Source organism: Ascidiella aspersa, chromosome 1 (assembly GCF_963924565.1).
Source record: "Ascidiella aspersa chromosome 1, kaAscAspe10.2, whole genome shotgun sequence".
Taxonomy (NCBI): Eukaryota; Metazoa; Chordata; class Ascidiacea; order Phlebobranchia; family Ascidiidae; genus Ascidiella; species Ascidiella aspersa.
In genome coordinates this window covers 40,002,437-40,027,795 of record NC_139447.1, presented here as the reverse complement: position 1 = coordinate 40,027,795, position 25,359 = coordinate 40,002,437, and the positions used below count along the sequence as shown (strand labels likewise).

The window sequence follows — 25,359 nt, the reverse complement described above, 5'->3', positions numbered from 1 at the left end:
CATATTTTCACAGTAGACCTCTCGGAAAGTATGTGCGATTCAACTATCCTTCGTTCTGTTAAGCTTGCTTTGACCACTTAGCACAGGGGTCTGCGGGCAGTTAAGTTTAAACTGTGTAGCCTTGTGTACGATGCATTTTATCAACGACTGTTAATCTGGGATACCACAGCAAGGTATGCTATTTGGCAGTTAAAAGGGGTCTAAACTACATGCTACATTTGATGCAGGAACAAGATTTGCACACAGCGCCAAAAAATTTGCTTTTACTTGTAAAAATAATGAAAAATGACCCCGTGCACATTTTGTAATATAGGTCAAAATTTGCGTTGGCGGGCCGGATCTGGCAGGTGGGCTGTATGTTGCCCACCCATGACTTAACACAATTAATTTTACCACAAAATTTAATCAATGGGACAACAACAAACCCATCTCGCCGAGCCAAAACGGCAAGATCGTTATTTAACGTTTTGCAAAGTAAATGTTCAACTTACTTGTATTAGTTTTGCTATCATTCCAACTTGCCGTTTACAAACTAATTAAAATGCTGGTTAAACGTTCCAAAGAAAAACTCAGTAGACTAGAAAAACACAAGTGTTGTTTGCATGTGACGTAACAATGTTTGGCAATTAGGCGAGCAGATAAAGAGTTGCAAGCTTGACGTCGACTGTTGCAAAACTTCTCATGAATAGCAAGTAGTAACATGTAAGAAAAAATGTGTTACAATAGATTAAAGAAGGTTTAACACTACAAGTTTAAGTTTAACTAAAAAATTTAAAATTAGTGACACAGGTTTTCCGATACTACGACATTGCTACAGAATTATGCCCTATGGCCCCCCCAATGACAGGTCCGTGGCCCCCCAGGGGGCCCGAGGGCCACGGTTGAGAAACCCTGGCCTACACTTTAGAGATGGCTGACTATTGCACCAGTAATGATAAAATGCTTACATTTAAAAATGTCTTGCCAGCCTTCTGGTGAAAAGCATTTTTGGCGAAAATTCTTCGGTTTTTGGTCGCGCCCCTAAACTTAAATGATGTGTTCACCTAAGGAATGTTTGAACCTTGCCATGTTTTGGTGATAAACAAGGCTATTAGTAAGGGAATTAAACAAAACGTTGCGCCGAAGGCACAAAAAATTTCGTGACATTAATTAACAAGTACACAAGGGACATGTGAAGGTACAACCTGGTGTCTGGGGGTGCACGTGTCTGCTTTTCTTACTCTAAAACTGTTACATATATAAGCTGTTTTCAGGCGAACGAAACATGTAGCTTTAAACTTGATTGAAAAGCACGAAAAAAATATTCTTTGGATAAATTTTCAATTTATATTGCTCAAAAAAATACAGTCACAGACTCACAGTGCAACATGCCCCATAGTATGCATATTACCTTTGGGATAGATTACTGTCAACACGTAACAATTATATGATCAAAAGCGTGTACTTTTTAAATAATAAACAGTCTATATGCCTTACACTGGCTTTTTCTCACTAAACAATGTGCTTCACACTACTTTAACTTTTTTCAAAATGAAACAAACAAAATTAATTTCTGCCAATTGTAGTGTTATTACATATTTCCGCTGTTCAAAAATAGATGTGATTAAACATGTGTGGAAACAACCACAAGGTATTTTGGAAAAAAAAATTTAAAAAATAAAAATTGTTTCACTTGAAAGTTTTATTGCACCAATTTCTTCGGTTTTCTGGCTGATTATTCATAGTCGCCAATTCGCCAGCATTCTGCCATACTGGTTGTTAGCAATGCAATGTCAATTCCTATTACAATAAAAATTCCTATTATTACTAAGATCTAAATTACAGATTTTAACACTTGATCTTCTTAAATTATCTGGCTGTGGAATAACTACAAATGGTGCCAACTCCATTGCTAAGGGATTGTCAAACACCAAAGTTTGACATTTTTTTATATTGCACTAAAAGCCGAATAAGTATCTGCCTTGCATACTCAAATATTATTGACAGCATTTCAAATTAGTTTATTTCTCCTCACTACACTTGAAAATAATTTTTCCAAATAATTATTATATATTTTTAATAAATCCCTGCTATCTCATTTGTAACATTTCAGCTTTCTACACTTGATCTTACTGGAAACATTATCGGCAAGTCAGGAATAGACGCTTTGTCCAAGTGCAACATTGATCAGCTTGTCTTGACTTCATATGTGATCCATGAAGGCAAAATATCCAAGCATGGTGATGTCGTGATTGGAAATCATGAAACTGATCTGATGGAAAAACTGGTTGTGAACAAATTTAAGGTAACAATAAGCGCAATAAGTTGCAAAATCAACCTGAATTAGCAGAGTTAAACAAAACAATTCCGCAGGAACACACAATAAGATCTACTAAGCAACTATATCTACCAGGATAATCTATATTACCACGGTATTAATTAGAGATCGACCGATAGGTTTACGAAAATAGGAAATATGTTTTTCTGAAAATTGAACAAATTTCAAATTTTTTGTTTAGCATCATGCCATGTTAACAAGCAAAATAAAAACTTTAATAAATAAAAACAAACTACAATGTTATTTTGACTTCTAAAAATTATTTTCAATTTAACTATACCCTCATAAATAAATGATATTGGTATCGGTATCAGCCAGAACGAATCTTGGGTGAGTGGTGGGTAAAGGGTGGATTTAGAATTTGGGTTAGGGTTGAAATTATAAGGGGAGTTGGTGATGTACTTAGAGGTGGGGTGTAAAAGGTTGTTTTGGCCTGATTTTACCAATTAAATCTTAGGCTATTCCGACGGATTTAAGACTTTTCCGATTTAAACGTCGTTACCACTATTAAGTATTAGTCTTATTTTGGTCTTATTCCGAACTGTGTTTTAATCCGACGATGATATTTTCATTCTTATGACTGGAACCTAATCCATTATTATGCTGTGGGCTCTTCATCACTATCGTATATTACGTCGTAACATGTCCGTGTAAATTTTTTATATGTAACCAAAAATAATCCTTCAGATAGCGTAACATCTTTGATAGAGATCTAAAGAATACGAAAATGTTGTTTAAATGCAAAACATTTTTACTTAATAAACGTTGAAATGGATAAATAAATACTCGCTATAGCGCGCTACACACATACTTGCCCTGAAATCGCCTTTTGTTTTATCTGGCATCAAGAAATTCTCGTTTATTATTTGGAATTGCGAGGCTATATATTTACGTCCAGGTTACAAACTCTGTCAAACATATTTATAGAGGTACAAGTGTAAGTGTAACATTTTAAATATTGCTCTTAGTCAAGGACTTTCGACATTATTGAATTTGTTGTGTTGGAACCAAAACTACCAAGATCTGATGTTTTGGCAATCCTGTCTCTTTGCTTGCAACATTTTGATCAAGTAAATCTGTATTCAACAGAAATACAAAGTGATGACTTACAAGAACTTGCTTACGCCATTGCTCTACTTCATAAACCAGTGAGTCAATAATGTTACTATAATATAATGGCAGCGTAATCGTCTATTCAAAATGTAAGACAACAAGTTAGCAGTCACACAACTTGATTTGTTTGTTCTTTCTCAAACATGCTTGAATTTTTTCTTCTTAGACTAGTTAGTCGCCATATTGTGTCCTATTTAATTTATTGAAGTGTCTTGTGTCACTCTCCTGCCGTTCGTCAACCAACATGACGCGAGTTCACTTGTAAAGCACACATTAGATCGGTTCACATTTCAATATATAATAATAGTTCACTGGTCTTATTGAATGGAAACAATTCTAAGCATCCTCGTAAAATATCCTGTGAACCCCAGATTATCCCCTAAGGTTAAGGGTCAAGGGTTAAGTTGTGTGGTGAAATACACCGGGAAGTGTTCCCACTGCGTTTGGTCGCTGCAGTAATTTGAATACTCGTCTCTTGGATCCTGGTAAGCCACTGGCATATTCAAGTTGAAGTTTAACAAGTTAAGTCCATAAAAACACAAAAAAATAGCAAATTGCCTCTCTATCGCCACCCTACGGCACCTGGATAGGTGTGTCGAGGAGTCCAACAATGGGCGCGATATTTTAAACAATCATTTGCTTTATTTGTTAGGGGGATGTCCACCACCAGTGGGCGTTGGTGATTGTTAAATCTTTATATATATAAAGCAGAAGATTTGTGAGATATCTGTAACATGTTCGCCCAGTCGGTCGCTGGCAGAGCAACGTCGTCGTCGACTAACAAAAGGAGCGGCGACTCCCCGCCGTGTGCTCGCCTCTCCCCAGGCGCGCCCGCGACAAATCGTAAACTTCTTAACGTAACCGCGCACAACTTTTTTTAAGCGCAATTACCCGCGTGGACATAAAAAATCAAATTAGGTATATTGCCTTTATAAAAAATAAGTTTTAATGTTTTCAACTTAAAATATGTTTGATGCTTAGCCGTTGGGTATTTAGTCCTAGCAGCGGTTTTAATAGTAACCAATTTTCAGTTTTAAGCGAGATTTACTTACGTTCGAAGAAGTATGGGACCGGGATTACGTTAAAAGCACATCACATGTTATAACTCATGTTAACAAACGTGTGCAACGTTCCAAGTAAAGACTTTAGTTTAACAATGCCAAATTTAGGCAGAGTTCGCAAAATATCGCGTTTGTTGTCGTAGTTTTAACAGTAAACAATTTATATTTTTCAACGGGTTACGGGTGTGTCTAGTGTTGGGACGCAGCTTAATTTGGCGTTTAGTTCAAAGGTTTAGCAATTTTCACTTTTTAAACATACTTTGAATAAACATCAGGAAACCTACACGGACATCTACAAGAAACCTTCCCAGCAATATTGTGACAGTGATTGAGGCGTAAGCCTAATGGCTTCTTACAATGTGCTTATCCACGCAATACTTATCAGGGTTCGCAAAATATTGCGTTTTTTGCAGCGGTTTAATTTTTTTATTTTCAATGGGGATTTTTCTCACGTTTGACGCAGTTTAGCACCGGGATTACGTATTTGCTTAAGCATGACGCTATCAAGCAAGTCTAAGCAATTGCTGCTACAACCTAAAGTTTTACGTCTGAGAGTTATTCCCAATTGACAAATGTTACGGGGGTTTCGTTACTTGAAAGATGTATGACACCCAAGTGATGTGTGATATAGTTGATTATTTAGTCGTACCATTTCAAAAACATCAGACAGCATTGTAGTTTGTTTGCATGTTAAATACAAAGGGTACGCGTGCAACTTCTCGCACAACATATTGACGTATAAGGGTAAACCGTTTCCAAACATTTATAGGGAAATAACCTGCGTGATCGTAAAAATCAATTCAAGTACATTGCCTTGGTAAAAATAAATTTCGTGTGGCAAATTTTCTACTTTTATGTTTAATAGCTTTTTGCAGTTTTTTACCCACGTAAATGGAGCCTACGTTCGCAGAATATTACTTTTATTTTAGCGTTTTCCTTAATATTCTTTCAGGAGGTATTAGGACGCTTACACAGACAACGTACAACAACCCTAACCGAGTATAACTACGCAAAATTTGGACTAAGTTTGCAAAATATCGCGTTTATTGCAGCGGTTTGAACCCTAAGCAAATTTACTTTTCAAACGGGATTATTTTTCGCTGGATCTTGGATGCAGTATGCTACCTACTGGGATTACGTATTTGAACAATTGCTGCTACGACTTACGATTTTACGGTTGTTTGTGATTTCCGACCGATAATGTCACGGGTTTTCGTTACGTAAAATATGCGAGACGTCTTTAGCCAAGGTTGTGTGTTTAGAAGATCCATTTTGAAAACACACATCGTTGCATTTTGGTTTGATGTTAAATGTGATTTTTTTAATTATCGGCTATAACATGCGGCTTCAGAAAGAAGATTATACAATGCTGGTAACACTTGATTAGTGATTAAATGGTCAGAGCGCGTTCGCGCCTTACCTTTAGTGACATATTTCAGACACAAAACTGCTTTTTATTCGTTAATTTTTCATTTTCACAATATTTTAACCAAATGAAAAAATTAATGGCAATTTGTTAGATCTTTAAAGCCACGCAGCCACGCAGATAAGTCACATAATTAAACACGCCATTCCACTTTCACATTGGCTGTAGGGTGTTACCCTGATTTTGGGAAAGCATTAGGTTAACCTTTTATTAGACACACGATATGACATGATTTGAAACACAAGACATGATTTTAAATTCCTATTTAGTGACACGCTGTGCAAACGTTTAGGCATAAGCAAATTTGTTATGACATTACAAAAAATATGTATGCCTCTTACGAAGTTCTTCCGCTATCCGTAACATTACTTTTTGGGTATATTCTGATTACCACATTTACCTTCCATATTCATTGGGTATAACATGAGGCCAGCAGTTTAACATGTAACAACGTAATGTGCAATAGTGATAAAGAGCCCACAGTATGTTGAATTGTTTCATTTTGTTTAACCAGACAAAATTCAGGTAGACTTCGTACATTATTGTGATTGTTGTAGATGTAATTAACTTTTAACCAGTTAAAATAACTGGTAAATATTCTAATTAACCTTGGCAACGCCGGGTATTTCGTCTAGTGTTTATTAAATCCAAAGTTTCATCTCACCCACAGATCAAATCACTCGATCTTACCTCCAACAAAGTTGATGATGAGAGTGCTCGTGCAATATCTGCTGCCATCCACAATATTGAGGAGCTGGTACTTTATAGATGTGAGCTTTCAAATGTTGCGATGCAAACGTTGGCCAAGTCAATCAAGGAACTAAAACAACCGGTTGGTGACATTTCCTTGTAACAATATATTTTATATTTACCTTAAAACACTGGCGTCTATTCCTGGGGAACGAGGCGTCACGCCCCTGCGTTTGAAAACAAGGAACTTGTCCGGGCTTTTATTACGTCATAACCAGTGGCGTATCAAAGGGGGGGTTTGTGGTACGGACCCCTCCTTTGGTAAGTGATATTGTCGTTTTTTGGGTCACGCGTTTGTGGTACGGACCCCTCCTTTGGTAAGTGATATTGTCGTTTTTTGGGTCACGCGTCTTAAGCTAACGCGAAATTAAAACAAAACGCAAAACGCCGTTTTTCGTCTTTTTTTTGGTCGACCGTAAACGCAAGATGTTTTTTTCTTTCGTTATTCGTTCAGGTTGGCTGATTAGCAAGTGCGTACTCCACAATTAACCTCGTAAGTCAATCTTTCTTTCTTTTTTTTCTCGCTAAAATCACCAAGTTAGACGCTTTTAATGTTCCTCGCTGTTTGCTGTCTGTGCTAATATCCGATGTTGGTGTAACAACGGCATTTTTTTAACTGAAGCAGATTCTTAAAAGGAGGTATAATGGAGACTGTCGTTCGCGTTTCAAAGTCGCCGTTTATATATAATGATAAGTGACGCAAAACTTATTCTCTATAAGCGTATTCTAAAACTACGTGTTTAGTGTGTAATTGACGCAACTTATTTTCCTCAACCGCAGCTTGTATTGTAGCTGACTTGGCACACAGCTCGGCGCAGATGTTGCGCTAATCGTGGCATAAATAACACCCGGTAAAAACGATCTTTGTTTAGTATATTGCAGATGGCGAAAGATGTGCTTCAAATTTAGCGTAATTTAGTTTATGGAACTTATACGATACAGCGCAGCTGATAATGAAATCGTTGATGGACCAAAATCAATCACACTTGCGCGCTCTGTTAAGGTTTCCTACTAAAGTTAACGCTTGGCAGGAGTGTTGGCGACGCACGTGTTCGCTTTGCGTCTAAAGGTTCGCTTTTGCTGGACGTTAATTGTTTCTGATTAGTTTTTTGACGTCATTACATGCAATATTTTATGACGTCATTATTTATTAAAGTCAGACGGAAAATAAGGAAATCCCCAAGTTGAAAATTCGGGACCCCCATTTTTTGATTTTCTGGATGCGCCCCTCGTCATAAATGTTATACAGGATATGAAAATACGTATAGAATGGTAAGAACTCGTCCGCGCCAATAACGTATAGAATACGGGTTTTTATGTGCGCAATATATGGCTTATATTTATAGTGCTGCAAATCATGCAAGCATTTCGCAATTTCGTGCTATTCATTAATTGCAATAAGATTGTCAAAGTTTCATCTCACCCACAGATCAAATCACTCGATCTTAGACTTTTTACGGCGATTAGAATTTTGCAGTTGATTCGAATGTCATTGTGCTGCAACATACAACGTATTATTGACGTCACAGTATAGCTGGCAGTGTGCTAATGATCAAAACCCTTGTAGAAAGGGCTTCCTTGGATTTACGAAAGGGGACAAATACCAGTGGGCGCTGGTCTTTCTTTAGAATGTTTATTAAATCCAAAGTTTCATCTCACCCACAGATCAAATCACTCGATCTTAGCTTCAGCAAAGGTGATGATGAGAGTGCTCGTGCAATATCTGCTGCCATCCACAATATTGAGAAGCTGGTACTTGATAGTTGTGAGCTTTCAAATGCTGCGATGCAAACGTTGGCCAAGTCAATCAAGGAACTAAAACAACCGGTTTGTGACATTTCCTTGTAACCATATATTTTATATTTACCTTAAAACATTGGCGTCTATTCTTGGGGAACGAGGGGTCACGCCCCCTGCGTTTGAAAACATGGGGCAACTACCTTGACCCTTGCTATTATTACGTCATAACTATTATATTTGACCCTGCGCATATACGTGTTGAATGCAAAGTGGTAAAATTTTGGTTTTTTGCCTTTCATTAATCTTTGAACGAATATTAATTCCCCACTCCCGAATAACTGGCGGTCGAGTCATGGCTCTTTTTGAAGACTAGGTTTTATTCTATTTGATTAACTTTCAATACACTTAATGTTTCTGACTTAATATTAATAATAAATATTTTTTAATAAAGTTTAGTTTGCTAAATATGTTATTTTACAATGAGCAATGTAAGAAACATTTCAGCTGGGTAGCCCTTATACTACCGGACAACGTTAAACTTGAAGTCGCTTGCTTAGTTTCGCCCAGCAGTTCTGCCTGAACTTACGCGTGTTACGTCACAATGGCGCGTATATTACGTCACTGCTGCTTTTTTCATACATTTGTATGAAGAGGATTAACAATATGCGTAAATTAGCAACTAAAAATACAAAATATCTCTCTACGCCCTGCCTGCTCTTTGTTGTAGCACATTAAGAGTCGCTAGTCACTCTGTCACTCTGTGGTTTCGTTGTGCTTTGCTACAATCCGCAGCCCCGGGCCCCGTCGCCACTCTCGGCGGCTTTGTGGGTAGCTGTCACAAGTGCACCGGCTCCCATCCTTTTCATTCACGCACATTTTATTGTGGAATTGGCACAAAGGCGTAAAACATGTGGTATATTGTAAATAGTTGTGTTGTGGAGCCCGCAGCAAGCACAAGCCCAACTAGCGATGTTCAAAGTAGAATATAATCGAGACCTCGAACAAAATACGCTATGGGGTTACTTAAGGTCAAACTTAAAGTAATTGCAAGCAATAATTACGCTCTACTAATAGAAGTAAGGTTGTATTTTTTACAACATATTTTACTATACTTTACACATCCCTTGATACTCTCAAAAATCAATATTTGACGTTAATTGTCTCATCATGGTTTTGTTTATTTTCATGTTATAAGTTACAACCGAAAACAATTCATGCAAAAATGTTTCAAACTGGCAATGCTTTAAATTTCAACCTTTTCTTGTTTTACAATATAGTTGTGCGAGGAAGCTGTTTTGCGAATAAATGATTTTATCACTGAATGGTGCGTTACAATTAATTTCCGTGTAAAATAAAACTAAGTAATTCAACCACAATATACTTGGATTTGGTGTTTTAGATTGGAAACCTACTAACCTATAATCCCCAGGTATTATACTGTGAACATCTTTACCCCAACCCTGACCTTGGTGGTAAAATTGTTTCTTAAATCCAAAGTTTCATCTCACCCACAGATCAAATCACTCGGTCTTAGCGGCAACGAAGTTGATGATGAGAGTGCTCGTGCAATATCTGCTGCCATCCACAATATTGAGGAGCTGGAACTTGGATGGTGTGAGCTTTCAAATGCTGCGATACAAACGTTGGCCAAGTCAATCAAGGAACTAAAACAACCGGTTTGTGACATTTCCTTGTAACCATATATTTTATATTTACCTTAAAACACTGTCGTCTATTCCTGGGGTACGGGGGGTCAAGCCCCCTGCGTTTGAAAACAAGGGGCAACTATATTTCCAACCCCTAGGTGATATGTGTTATACACGACCCCGCGCAAATAAATACGTATAGAATGCAAAGTGGTAAGAACTCATCCGCGCCAATGACGTATATAATACAGGTTGTTATGTGCGCAATATATGGCTTATATTTATAGTGCTGCAAATCGTGCAAGCATTTTGCAATTTCGTGCTGTTCATTAACTGAGAATATATTGACAGCGAAGTGTCATGGATCCTGGTAAGCCACTGGCATATTCAAGTTGCAATATTATATAAACCTGAACAGGAATGTTAGTTTTGCCATAAACCAGCTTTAAGTTTTACCCAGGGACGCCGGAGAGGGGGGGCAAGCGCCCCTCCTGCCCTTTGCTAAGGGGGGGGGGGGCAAAAGTGCCCTTTTCATGAAAAATGATGTATTGCTTTCACAACGTTAAATATTCTAGTAGCCAAACAAAAGATATATAGAAGACCCTAGTTTAAACTTTTTATTTGATTGCTTAATTTTGTCCTATATACTTTTATAAACTCAGAAAAAAAAATGGACCAGGGAGTGCTGGTGAAAAAGTGTACAACTCTTAATAAACGTTTTTTGTATGCATAAGAAACCGCTATACCAGTAGAATTTAGGGTAAATTACAATGGATTCGCTTGCTCTCTTGTTTAACTTAAAAGTAGAAAAATTAGAAAATTCAAGTAACTTTTTCTAGTCCACGGGGCCGACAGGAGTAGGGCTTGAGCTACGGAAAAATGCAAAAAAATTCGTAAAATGACATGCTTAACATTTGTTAAAACATTTTTGCTACCATTTTAAGCCAATCTAGAGGGCGTGGCTGCAAAAATTTTTCTGGGGGTGTACCACCGGATCCCCCAATATTTCGGCTAGCTACGCTCGCCTGCGGTCTATGTTGCCCTCACCAAAAAAGTCGCCCCCCTTGCACGAAAATCGCTCCGGCGTCCCTGGTTTTACCTAGATTACTCTCTAGGTTAAAACAAAAAAAATCTAAAATACTGCCACAATTGCCTCTCTATCGCCACCCTACGACACCACGATGGGTGTGTCGTGGGAGTCCAACAATGGGCGCGACATTTTAAACCAGGGCTGCGGAGTCGGACTCGGGACTCGGGACTCGGCATTCGAGTAAGACCTTGCAAAACTACCCGAGTCCCAGGCCCGACATGCGCATGCGCAGTACCAAATTTTAACAGATACGCCAAATGGAAATTGTAAAGGTGGAATATTATAGGGTGGAATATTTTCCAACCATGTATTGTGAGTGAATAAATTATACCCCTATAGGTAGATTGCTGAATATCCACGTTATTTTAGTCACGTAAATGCGGGAAATACAGGCTGTCGAGTGAGGCCGGACTCGGGACTCGATAAAATCGCAAATTTGACCGGAGTCGGACTTCAGCCCTGTTTTAAACAATCAATTGCTTTATTTATTAGAGAGATGTCCGCCACCAGTGGGCGCTGGTGATTGTTAAAATGTTTATTAAATCCAAAGTTTCATCTCACCCACAGATCAAATCACTCAATTTTAGCCGCACCATATTTAATGATGACGATGCTCGTGCAATATCTGCTGCCATCCACAAAATTGAGAAGCTGAAACTTTTTTATTGTATTCTTTCAAATGCTGTGATGCAAACGTTGGCCAAGTCAATCAAGGAACTAAAACAACCGGTTTGTGACATTTCCTTGTAAACATATATTTTATATTTAAATGTTATTCACCACCCCGCGCAGGAAGAAATACGTATAGAATGCAAAGTGGTTAGAACTCGTCCACGCCAATAACGTATAAAATACAGGTTGTTATGTGCGCAATATATGGCTTATATTTATAGAGCTGCAAATCGCGCAAACATTTCGCAATTTCGTGCTGTTCATTAAATGAAATAAAGTTGTCACTTAATTTGTTTCTTATAAAACTAATATGGCGTCAACATTTTATATTCGCATTTTGCCGGCTTATTACCTCGATAGTTTGCCACGAGATTGTAAAAGTTATTGTTGCGATTATTTTAGCGCTGAATTATAAAATCACTTGAGGCTTCCAAAAGCTTTAAATTCCTGCGAATTTTATTTCTATTTAAAAGATTTCCTGAATATATTTCCTGTTTCAATTTTTCAACTGAAAATCTTTGTTAATATTCAAAAAATTCTTTGAACGAACATAATTCCCCACTCCCGAATAACTGGCGGTCGAGTCATGGATCTTTTTGAAGACTAGGTTTTATTTTATGTGATTAACTTTCAACACACTTTATGTTAAAGCAAGATTCCGACTAAATAATAATAAATGTGGAAATCAGAATATTTTTTGATAAAGTTTAGTTTGCTAAATATGTTATTTTACAATGAGTAATGTATGAAACGCTTCAGCTGGGTAGCCCTTATACTACCGAACAACGTTAAACTTTTAAGTCGCTTGCTTAGTTTTGCCGACCAGTTCCGCTTGAACTTCCGCTTGTTACGTCACTGCTGCTATTTTTCACCAAGTTCCAAGCACCGCATCACGTGCTACACTAAGTAGTTGTTACGTCATAACAGTTAATTCTTGGTTATTGCACTCCAATCGTATACATACATTTGTATGAAGAGGATTAACAATTAAAAATACAAAATATCTCTCGACGCCCTTGAGCATTAGAAACAGCAAACCATGTTACGCTACAAACTTGCTAGTTGCACGCAGTAATTGCAAGCAATAATTCGCTCTACTGAAAAAACTAAAGTTGTATTCTTTACAACATATTCGACCATTTGAAAGATCACGTAATAATCACACAAAAAATAAGATTTGACATTAACCTGTTATTTTTATCAGGTTTTTGTTTATTTTTATGTATGATTTTGAGTTCACCCTTTTCTTGTTTTTACAATATAAATGTTTTAGGAATCTGTTTTGCGAATAAATGATTAAATGATTTTATCACTGAAGGGTGCGTTATAATTAATTTCCATATAAAATAAAAACAAATAAATAAATAAAACTTGGATTTGGTGTTTTAGATTGGAAACCTACTAACCTATAATCCCCAGGTATTATACTGTGAACATCCCAACCCTGACCTCTGTGGTAGAAATGTTTATTAAATCCAAAGTTTCATCTCACCCACAGATCAAATCACTCAATCTTAGCCGCAACAAAGTTGATGATGAGAGTGCTCGTGCAATATCTGCTGCCATCCACAATATTGAGGAGCTGGTACTTGAGCGTTGTAAGCTTTCAAATGCTGCGATGCAAACGTTGGCCAAGTCAATCAAGGAACTAAAACAACCGGTTTGTGACATTTCCTTGTAACCATATATTTTATATTTACCTTAAAACAGTGGCGTCTATTCCTGGGGAACGAGGCGTCACGCCCCTTGCGTTTGAAAACAAGGGGCACCGAGTGTTTGCCCGGGCTATTATTACGTCATAACCAGTGGCGTATCCAAAGGTGGTTTTGTTGGTACGGACACCTCTTGGTAAGTAATGAAAGTTGATGTCCACTGAAGTCTTTATCAGTTTACAAACAATAAACACAACGATGGTTACAAAACCTTAGTTCCTTAATTCGAATAGAATCACACAAAGTTATCAGCACTAATAGCAATAAACACAATAAATATAAAACTTAATTTACACCGCAACAGAGTAGATGTTACCACTAACGCAGGCGCGTCTCAAATGAATGGCAAACAAGACACGTTTAAACGAGACACGTACATGCTCTAGGCAAAGCGCGCCACTAGGAGCAGTGTTTAAATAAAATAAAACACTAAGGTTAACAAGTAATATTAACGTTTTTTTGTTCGTTTTTGTCAGGGTTTAATAAACTTTTGGAATGCTTTCAATGTAAATAGGTCACGCGTCTTAAGCTAAAGCGAAACTGAAATCAAACGCAAAACGCCCTTTTTCGTCTTTTTTTTTTGGTCAACCGCAAACGCAAGATGTTTTTTCTCGTTCGTTATTCGTTCAGGTTGGCTGATTAGCAAGTGCGTACTCCACAATTAACCTCGCAAGTCAAATTTTGTTTCTTTTTTTTCTCGCTAAAATCACCAAGTTAGACGCTTTTAATGTTCCTCGCTGTTTGCTGTCTGTTCTAATATCCGATGTTGGTGTAACAACGGCATTTTTTTAACTGAAGCAGATTCTTAAAAGGAGGTATAATGGAGACTGTCGTTCGCGTTTTAAAGTCGCCTTTTTTATGTAATGATATTTACCGCAAAACTATTCTCTATATACGTATTCTAAGACCACATGTTTAGTGTGAAATTGACGCAACTTATTTTCCTCGACAGCAGCTTGTATTTTGCTGACTTGGCGCACTGTTAGGCGCAGATGTTGCGCTAATCGTGGCATACAAACTTGCTAGTTACACGCCTGCTCTTTGTTGTAGCACATCAACAGTCGCTAGTCACTCTGTAGTTTCGTTGTGCTTTGCTACAATCCGCAGCCCTGGGTCCCGTCGCCACTCTCGGCGGCTTTGTGGGTAGCTGTCACAAGTGCATCGGCTCCCATCCTTTTCATTCACGCACATTTTATTGTGGAATTGCCACAAAGGCGTAAAACATGTGGTATATTGTAAATATTTGTGGTGTGGAGCCCACAGCAAGCGCAAGCCCAACTAGCGATGTTCAAAGTAGAATATAATCGAGACCTCGAACAAAATACGCCATGGGGTTACTTATGGTCACACTTAGCTAATATCCAGCAAGGTTACATACAAAGTAATTGCAAGCAATAATTACGCTCTACTGATAGAAGTAAGGTTGTATTTTTAGCAACATATTCGACCACTTAACAGATCACGTAATAATCACCAAAACATTAGATTTGACGTTATTGTGTTTTTGTTTATTTTTATGTTAATACCGATTACAATTCATGCAAAAATGTTTCAAACTGGCAATGCTTTGACTTTAACCTTTTCTTTTTTACAATATAAATGTTTTAGGAAGCTGTTTTGCGAATAAAGGATTTTATCACTGAAGGGTGCGTTATAATTAATTTCTCGTTGAAATTAAATCGAATAAATAAACGAAAATATACTTGGATTTGGTGTTTTAGATTGGAAACCTACTAACCTATAATCCCCAGGTATTTTGCTGTGAACATCCTTATCCCAACCCTGACCTTTGTGGCAAAATTGTTTATTAAATCCAAAGTTTCATCTCACCCACAGATCAAATCACTCGATCTTACCTCCAACAAAGTTGATGATGAGAGTGCTCGTGCAATATCTGCTGCCATCCACAATATTGAGATGCTGAAACTTTTGGGTTGTAAGCTTTCAAATGCTGCGATGCAAACGTTGGCCAAGTCAATCAAGGAACTAAAACAACCGGTTGGTGACATTTCCTTGTAACCATATATGTATATATTTTGTTCACCGGTCGGTCGCTGGCATGTGATCTTAAAGAGGCAGACACAGAGCAACGTCAATGTCGCCTAACTAAAGGGCAGAGTGCGTTCGCTTTTTCAAGGGCGCGCGACATATCGTAAAACTCTTAACGTAACCGCGCAAAACTTTTTCAAGCGCAATTACCTGCGTGGACATCAACATTAAATTAAGTATATGGCCTTAATAAAAACAAGTTTAGTTTTTTCAACTTAAGATTTTTATGTTTAAGAACTTCTCGAAGTATGTTACCGCGCAAATTTAGATAGAGTTCGCAAAATATCGCTTTTAATGCGGCGGTTTTAATAGTTACCAATTCCAGTTTCAAACGAGAAGCGTTTTACTTATGTTGGACGCAGTTTTAGTTTACGAAGACGAACAATTAGATGTTCCACAGTCACACAGATAAATGCGATGATTTATAACACGCCATCCGATGGAATGTTCGGCAATAACACGCGGCTCAAGCAAATGACTCGGGGCAGGGCGTATCCAGAAATTCAAAGGGAGTGGTCCTGAAATTTTAACTTAGAAAATTCTCCTATTTTCCGTCTGACGTTAATAAATATTGACGTCATAAAATAGTGGTTGTAATGACGTCATAAAAAATTAATGAGACACAGCCAATTTACGTTCAGCAAAAGCGAACCTTTAAGGCCCAAAGCGAACACGTGCGTCGAAACCGCTTAGAGTGCAATCGTTAAATTCAGGCGAAAAACTAAACCAAGACGGTGAAGTATGTGTGATTGATTTTGATAGAATCATGTTTCGACTATCAGCAGCGCATTTTCCTTAGCAGTGTTCCCTCTAAGAAAATTTTCTACTGCGCAAATATTTTTGTAGTGCGCAAGAATATTTTAAGGCGGCGTTGACAGGGGCCCGTGGCAGATCAATGTTTTTGTTGTATGGGGGCGAGTCGTGAAAATGTTAAAGATGACGTCACAAAGCGTGACGTCATGAAACAAGTTATTATTAAACTTGTATGTGGAACTGCAATCGAGTTAAATATGTTCAAGAATATGGCAACAAAGCGGTCGCGCGAAAACATATCCGAATATTTGGGTTAAATTGACAAATGTCTAAATTTTAAAAATAGGATGCGTGATGCCTTTAGCATACAATCAAGAATCACGAACTATTCGTGTAAAAACTGCAATTGTGTTAAAAATTTACGTCCTAAAAATGCATTTCGGTTTTATGATCCCGAATTATTGTCAAACACTCCACCGCTGTGTTCTGCACTGTTTTAGAATCATGCTAACGTTAAGCTTGATTTTTCTGAATAGTAACATACACAACATGGATGATGAAAACCGATTAGACAAAGTAGTTTTTTACTTTACATTCGCCAATGCGGGTTTGATTTGTTTACTTACTTTTAGCTACAAACATAAATGAAAAAATAGCCAATGCAAAATGCTGAAACTGTGGGGCAAAAAAGTAAAGATATTTAGGTTTATTTGAGAATGATGTGAGTGCGCAAAGGCAAATTTTACTGCACAATTTGTCTGGTGTGGCTTCGCAATTGCGCACCTTAGAGGAACACTGTTCCCAAGTTCCATACGGAATACGCTAAATTACAAGCACGTCTTTCGACACCTGCAATACTAAACGAAGATCGTTATTTCCCGGGTGGTATTATGCCACGATTAGCGCAACATCTGCGCCGAGCTGTGTGCCAAGTCAGCTACAATACAAGCTGCGGTTGAGGGAAAATGTGTCAATTACACACTAAACATGTGGTCTTAGAATACGCTTATAGAGAATAATTTTGCGTTAAATATCATTACATAAAAAAGGCGATTTATCAGCAGTCAAGTTAGACCACCTTTGAAGAGATTCTGCGTTAGTTAAGTTTCCTCTCACCCACAGATCAAATCACTCGATCTTAGCTGCAACAAAGTTGATGATGAGAGTGCTCGTGCAATATCTGCTGCCATCCACAATATTGAAAAGCTGCTACTTGGGGGTTGTCAGCTTTCAAATGCTGCGATGCAAACGTTGGCCAAGTCAATCAAGGAACTAGAACAACCGGTTTGTGACATTTCCTTGTAACCATATATTTTATATTTACCTTAAAACACTGGCGTCTATTCCTGAGGAACCAGGCGTCACGCCCCTTGCGTTTGAAAACAAGGAGCAACTATATTTTATACTGACAATTATTACGTCATAGTACGCGCTCATGGCGCCATATAGTATATATATCAAAAAAATTGTAAAATTCGTTTCGCTCACTCGCGCAAAGCGGCGGTTTTCAGATTTTGGAGCGACATCTTAGGTGGCCGTACGCTGACCTCGACTATGTAATAAACGCACGTACATCCAAGTTCAATCAAAAGCTTTTTTGTTGTTAATGCAAATCTGTATCAGAACCAGGTTAACACCAAAGCATTGTATTACTATGCTTTTAATTGAGTTGATGAACGAAAAAGAATAGATGAACGAAACGTATCCAAATATTAAGAAATAAACATATTTAGGTGTATACAATGAGAAGCAATGAAAGTGGTATTTAACTTTGAAAATACCCTTTCAGGCTCGGTAGTGGAAACATGTAAAGCACAGAGAACGAAGGGGTTGAAGGAATTGATAAACACTTGGAAAAATAGTTTGCAGGCAGTTTCTTAAAGCATTGATTGCCGATTTTATTTCTCGAAAATGTTTGCTTTCCGCCCACTTCCGTTTCCGTACTATTTATATACTCTCCCTCGACAATAATTATAATCTGCAACACTCTGACTTGATTCGCCAGCATTTGGTTGGAACGCTGATCTGCCTCACCTACGCCAAGCTTTTCTGCAAGAACTTTCGCTTCTTTAAAAATTCACTTAAATGCGTGGTGATCGTCACTGCGCCACATTTCAATGGTTGACTGTGTTGTTATAATAGTTTACATCGCATTGATAAGATCGTTCCCGACATGCTGCGAAGAACGAGAGACTGGCTGTAGGATAGCAGACACCCTTTCGGCTATAACAAGAGAAATTTTAAATTGTGGGTCCTGCAAATGTTTTAACAATTTTCTAGCACCTTTTCTTGTTTCAGTTGAGTCCCAGGTGAGCATTTCAGAGAGGCAAGAAACGATATGTGGTAACATCTTGTAACAAGTAGAGATTTGTGCCTTTCTACCGAGTTTCACAAAGCCCGACTAATTGCTTGCGTTGCACTGTTACGGGATTATTTTTCAATTATTCGTTTTAGGTAACTGCTTCTTTTGGCATATTTGAAGAATAATTGAAGGTCTTTCATATCATCCATGCAATTTCGGATCGCAGTTACCTGGCTTTGCAAACGCTTAGATTAAGGGCGTACATACAGCAATGAAAGTAATCGGCAAGAGGGGCGATATTTTTAACTACAGAACAGACGCCCTCCCTCACTGGACATCGACGCTGCGCCATCATATCCTTGTCCGATAAGATATCGTAGTTGTAACCCAAGCTTGAGTACATTACGAGCTATGGCCTCTCCTATTACTTTTCCACTGAGTTTTATTTTGTTGTGATTAACACATTCCGATGGACACATCTCATCGTTGATTGCGATATCACGTATCAAATCTAAAGTGCAACTGGGTCTTCTTTAATGATTGTTGCAGCAGCACTTGTTTCAACATAGCGAATGACAATAACAAGCTGTTCTCTTTTGGCACGGTCCTGTATTTCGTCCGCCATATTTGTCTAAAATTTCGTTTGTTTTACATCACTCACTATTTTTTGGAACAATTTCTCCTATTAAATCATTTTCTGTTGTTTTGCTTATTAAGGTAGAGTTACATGTGCAGTTATTTACGTGATTTTGCAATTGGTTATCCCCCCCTCTCAGCCTGAAGCGCAATAATGCTCTATAGTTTCCATCATTTTGTTCTGGTTCTGTTCCATTGCAATCTATGGGGCCAGCGTCCCGGTGACCACGCATTGCGATATTTTGCCTGTATCAATAATAGGTCTTAATGCTGCCCTGTTTTTTTTAATTTCTTCCCGTCTTTGTTTATCAATAACCGACCGAATGTCTTCCTCGCAACCAGACTTAGCTCTGTTTAGGAATTCAGTGCATTTTATTGCACAAATTTTGTGAAAATTGCTCTGTTGGTGACTGGAAGGATGGCCCCCTTTTCCTGTAAAATTTGAAAAACCCACTAGTGGCAAGTTCACTAACTTACCCATCAACTGGCCACCGACTCCGCCATAATTCGAACCCCTTCCAAATCCGCTTTCTGATGTTTTGAATAAAACGCAATAGGCGCGCCAAGCACCTAAAAACTCAGGCTCTTTGCTTACAGCAAGCCAAGGGAGGTCAAGTGATATTCGCTAACGTAACGCTTTGTTGTTGAAGATTATTTACCTTGTGTCGCTGGCGTTTGGGACTTTTCTTTTCAGAAAACGGAAAATCGTGTTTTTTTACTGGGAACCATCTTTCCAATATAAACATTTTCTTTTCTTTGTAAGTAAATTTTTCCCACTCTTTATTTTTTTCACCGCCTTGCCAATGTCGTTTTTAACAAATTGCGACTGAGATGTTGATACAGTTTCATTTTTGTCATTTTTGATTTAGCTTCAGTTTTCTTCGTTTCACCCGATGACGTAGTTTAAGAGTTTAAAACAAATGTATCCAATTTTCGTTGCTTTCTTGGGCGTTTGGACATTTTCAATCTGGTATTTACTCTTAGACTTTCAGATGCAATTAATATAGATCAGGCCTGTACAACTCGAAATGTTACAAGGTCCGCAACTAGCAATAAAAAAACTGTTCTTGAAGTCATTATGATGGTAGGTTTTGAATATTTCATTAAACAAACAGTACTGTTTTTTATAGCCCCATATTAACCTGGTTTACCCACTGTCGACAGAACTATGTTTGACTATTACAATCGTTTTGAAGAGCACAGTTTGTTAAAACTCGACATTACCCATCATTTCTGACTTTTGACCATGTTTTTTAAAAGTGTTGTGGCCCCACATCAGACTAATCCCACGTAATCTAGCCTGGCAAAAAAATTGCCTAACCCTGGACTAGTCTATCAATAAACTATTATAAGTTACAGTCACTTTAATTATCTTATGATTGACTAAAATATTCGCATTGCTGTTTTCGCCAATTGTTAAGGCCATTGTGTGTCAATCAACAGCAATTAGCTCAAATTGGTCGTAAATGTTAGGATTAACTCTTCCTAGAGTCTTGCTCATTTCAGCAACCTTATTTGGCAAAAACCAATTGCAGTAACTTGAAAGTTGAGAGAAGTGTCATGAGAGGAGCACAGCCGACCGCTGCAGACAACGCTATGGTTTTATTGCGAAGTGGCCTCGGCGCTTTTTCGGTGGCATGTGCGGTTGCTCTCGCCTTTTCGGGAAAAAGCAAGATGGGTAGACAATAGACATGGTGGCGTCTTTCAGCAATATTCTTCATACCGGGTCACACTAGGAAACCGGCCAACTGTAGAGACCTTATTACTTTTTCGTGCTTTCAAAAGGTCTGTTTTTCGCGCTGCGCGAAATGAGTTGTTTAACAACCTGAATAATGTTATTTTGCACGAGTTCGTTTGTTCGGACAGCCGATGTTATTTTACCTGAATTATGACGTCATGTCTGACAAAAATTTCATGCAAACATTTTATGTATTTTATTAATATTTTGTTTACTTCAGTTTAACTAAGTTACAATATACAGCAACGTAATTATTGCTTTCCGTTAAACAGAAAAGGCTGATATTCATTAAGTATTTTCTATCGTCTTCTCCAAACTCTATTTGTGGTGTTTTATTGTGCAAGTATCGCGGTTCCCGTCGCTCGACGTCCTTTGTTCCACACGATTATTACCTTCGTATCCCGAGAGCCGAATTGTGTTTCCTCAGTAAGGTGCAATAACGTAAAGCGACGCGTTTATGCTCTGTCTCATCCCAGACAGAGCAGCGATCGTTCGCCACGCCAGCCTACGCGTTTCTTTTGCAACGAACATACAGAACACAGAGACACATACTTCCGCTAGTTTACAAATTATAGTTTAGTTTGTATCTAGATGAAGCTGCTGAATCTGTGGTTTAATGAAGTCGATGAAACAAGCGCCACTTTACTCGCTCACTGCTTGCACAATATCGAGTTGTTGAAGATTAGTGGGTGGGAGAACATTTCTGACAAAAGCAAAAACATCCTCAGGTCGAAACTACGGGAACTCAACTTACCTGTGAGAACAAGTTTGTTTCAACTTTTGTTGCTAACTTACAATTTGCAAAGCACTTTACCGTCAGCCACGACACAGTTTGAAATCCACTGACACGATTTTATTGTTGCAGGAGGAAAGAGTCGACTTCAGTTGGTAGAATCCCGAATGTTCCACATTTCACTCATTGCTGTCAACATTTAGTTCTAGTTGTTTCAGTTTAATCACTTGCTGCATATATTTGATTTAGTTTCATGTTTCAATATCCTTGTTAAATTTCTTGTTTCGTGAAATTTATTTTCCCAAATTTTTCACTATTATTGATTTCTGTTCGATGTTAAAATTCTTGTTTATGCACTCTATGACGTGTAGCCGTAGGGGAATCCCCGACAAGCACTTTCCCGTGATATTAACAAACGTCACTTGTTCCACTGCGAGTTTTTATGCAACCCACATATAAATCCGCCGTTAATTTCAAATGTGCTCAATTTTTACATGGTAAGTATTTTATTGTCATTTAATATATACTTCTAAATATGCTTTTAAATTTTCTTTAATGTGCATTATATTGAAGATTTAGTTGTTTCGTAAATATTTGTTTAATATTTTTTTATGTTTGTTCAATTAATTTTTACATTTGTTTTGTTTTTGTTACTTTGTAAACATTGTCAAGTTTCGTTATCATTATAACTTGTTACTTTTTACTTGTTAATGTTTGAAGTTTGTGATTTCCTTTCCCGGGTCTGATCTGTCCTGTGGGCCACGATCACTCATTATCTTTTTAAGCAACGCATTGCTTTGCCTTATTGCCATCTCGCCTTTCCTTTAATAACGCCAAAACTGCGTTGGTCGCTTCTTTCGTTTCTGCTACGTCATCGCGTGACGTCACTACCCACTATTGTGCTGAGTCACTTTGTTGCGTCACAGCTATATATTGTTTTTTATTAAACTGATTTTGAATTTAATTTATTCACTTTATCAACTTTAAACTGTTCACAATGTATAATAGTTAGTGGGAAAACCCCCTTTCACCCCTTATTATAAGACCCACAGGGAAAGTCCCCAGTTTGAGAACCACTGGTAGATTACATTGTGACTTCCAATGTATTTGCATGAGGCGCCTCAAGCCAGCGACCGACTGAGCTGAAAAGCCGCAAGACTTGTGCTCCACAATGCCACAGCGTGTTCGGGGATCACTTGCCGAATGACCTTGAGCCAACCACGTGTTTTGACCTTCAGCTAACCACGTGTTGACCTGAGCCAAAATATCAAACCTTAAACCAGTGGTTCTTAAACTGGGGGGCGTGTGAGGTTTACAAGGGGGGCGCGAGGAATGACACGCTCTGTGTGAATTACGACTAAACATTAGGACGAGGTGATATTTCCCTGCCACTAATAATCGAATTAAATATTTGGTATCCAAAAATCATTTACATCCTTCGCATTAATGCAACTTACCTGGAAATAATTTGCTGTTCTGCTTTATGTTTTTTTGCTTTTGAAACAAGGTGGGGCGCGAGATTTGTTAAAATTGTAAAAGGGGGGCGGTCCTCAAAGTCACTGCCGTCGAATGACCTTCAGCCAACCACGTGGTGAACTTCAGCCAACATAATAAACCTTATAACCTTTTAAGTCTTGGGTATTGCTATTCCAAAATTTCTTGGGCTCTACAACAAAGTCAAGCTTCTTTTGGGCTAACGTTTTACATTTGCTGCATAAAAAGTCGTTGTATCTAACCTTTGAGTATTTGTAGTACCGGGAAAGCGTTAGATTTGTTGTTCAAACTACTTCTTTGAACTCCTTACGCACATCAAGGGCAACAGCAATCATGAACTTCAACTTTGCTATAATAACATCAACAACATGTTTAGCCTACTCTTTAAAATTCGTTTGTTTGGTTTAGTCTATTTTAAAATACATGCAACAAATATAAATACTTTTATTCAAAGCTTGCTATCGTGAGCTCAAGAGTTATCAATGAGTTTCCAACCCTTTAAATTCATTATTGTGTTTAGTGCAGCGTAGAACATTGGTCTTCAACCTTTCGTTTAACTTCAAGTAAGATATTTGATAATGCGTTTTTTTTTTTTTTTTTAAATCTCCGCTAAAAGACAAGAGACAATTTTCTTGGTAAATATCTGCGGCACTTGTGAAATTTTTAACGTCCCCTGAATGCGTTAAGACTAAACACACGCAGGGGGAAGTACCCATCCCATCCATGGCAAAATACATTCATTATCGAGGTTAATTAAATCGTCGTATATTGTAAAATGTCTCAGGTGCGAACTTGTCTCGTTACAGACTTGGAACTCGCAATAAAAACAATCAGGTGCATTAGTGAAGGAGCGCGAATTGCAGGGTTCAAGGACAAAACAAAACTACTAGAAACCACCCGATAGCAAAGAACACGGAAAGTAAATTTCTGGGTTGTGATTGGACAGAGTAGGTGCGGCAAGCGATATTCCATGGCAATGTCTCATCTGATAAATGGCTTGATGTGCAAATAAACTAAATAAAGGTGAAAAGCTTCTTTCGAACACAGAATGCTTACAATGCGATGTTTCGTCCAGGTATGTTTCAAACTAAGATTTATTTTCGGTTCAGGCTATTGTCATTGTATCTATTTGAAACAAAATATTTACACATCAGCTTCCATTAACTTTAATCCGATGTGCATCTGAAACAAGTTTATCGACATTATGCACTTTATAAATTTAAGTTTAATTATCAAGAACCAAACGATAATATGTTACCAATTGTTAATTGTTCTTCCAACATTTTTTTTATCAAATGTACGGACGTTTGAAAAACCTATTCAGGGATGATAACTGTGTATTACTTGTAACTATTTAGTGTTTTATATTAGAATAGTATTTGCTTCCATAACAGAATCTTGCCCTCCAACGGAACTCATAATGCCGACAAAATAAGTTTCAATTTTTTTTATAATATCTCGACAAGCGCACCGCTTCAAACAAAAGTCAGTCAGCAAGTTCTAAAACGTTAAATATATATTATATTCGTTTCACCATATAAATAAACAGCATCAGTTTTTTCAAATTTTGTTAATTTCACGTTATCGTTCTAAATAACTTGCGTTGTTGGACAACATTTTGACATAATAGTAACGACTAAACATTGGTAAGTATGATTTGTAACCCAACTGGTTTCGGGTAGAACTTTAAATAGAGACGAGTTGCATTTCAACATTGCAACAAATATGCTCCCTAGTGCCACCTAGCGAAAAGTATGTTGTTTTAAAATTAAACTTTGTTTCTGAATTGTTTTTCATCTACACTACTAAAATGTGCCCCTAACAATTATACAAGTGCCATAGTGATTACAACACTACTGCTTCAAAAATTATCACAAAGCTTTGGACCAGGACTGCGGACCAGGAATCGGGACTCGAGTAAGACCACCTAAAACTACCGGAATCCCGAGTCCGACGTGCGCATGTGTAGTACCAAATTTTTAAACTGATATGGCCAAACTGTAAATTGTTAAGGGGAAATGGCAATAGGTGAAATGTTGACCGGAGTCGGACTCGAGTTTATATTTACCGACTCCGCAGCCCTGCTTTGGACGTAGCATTAAAATCGTATAGTTGAGTTTCGAGTGT

General features: G+C 37.8%; 1 protein-coding gene and 1 long non-coding RNA gene across 2 annotated transcripts in view; both read left to right on the top strand.

Annotated features, from left to right (window-relative positions):
- LOC146170487 (uncharacterized) overlaps positions 1 to 18,454 on the top strand; it is a 79,985-nt gene extending 61,531 nt beyond the window's left edge. Inside the window, exons 16-23 of the mRNA XM_083388716.1 lie at positions 2,093 to 2,284; positions 6,588 to 6,749; positions 8,333 to 8,494; positions 9,922 to 10,083; positions 13,314 to 13,475; positions 15,364 to 15,525; positions 17,452 to 17,613; positions 18,335 to 18,454. Of these exons, the coding sequence (XP_083244842.1) occupies positions 2,093 to 2,284; positions 6,588 to 6,749; positions 8,333 to 8,494; positions 9,922 to 10,083; positions 13,314 to 13,475; positions 15,364 to 15,525; positions 17,452 to 17,613; positions 18,335 to 18,454 (1,284 nt within the window). The remainder of the gene's footprint in view (positions 1 to 2,092; positions 2,285 to 6,587; positions 6,750 to 8,332; positions 8,495 to 9,921; positions 10,084 to 13,313; positions 13,476 to 15,363; positions 15,526 to 17,451; positions 17,614 to 18,334) is intronic.
- A 3,091-nt stretch (positions 18,455 to 21,545) lies between these two features.
- On the top strand, positions 21,546 to 23,653 carry LOC146170486 (uncharacterized). The gene is made up of 2 exons (XR_014498668.1): positions 21,546 to 21,761; positions 21,871 to 23,653. It is a non-coding gene; the product is annotated as an uncharacterized LOC146170486 (long non-coding RNA).
- Positions 23,654 to 25,359: the final 1,706 nt, after the last annotated feature.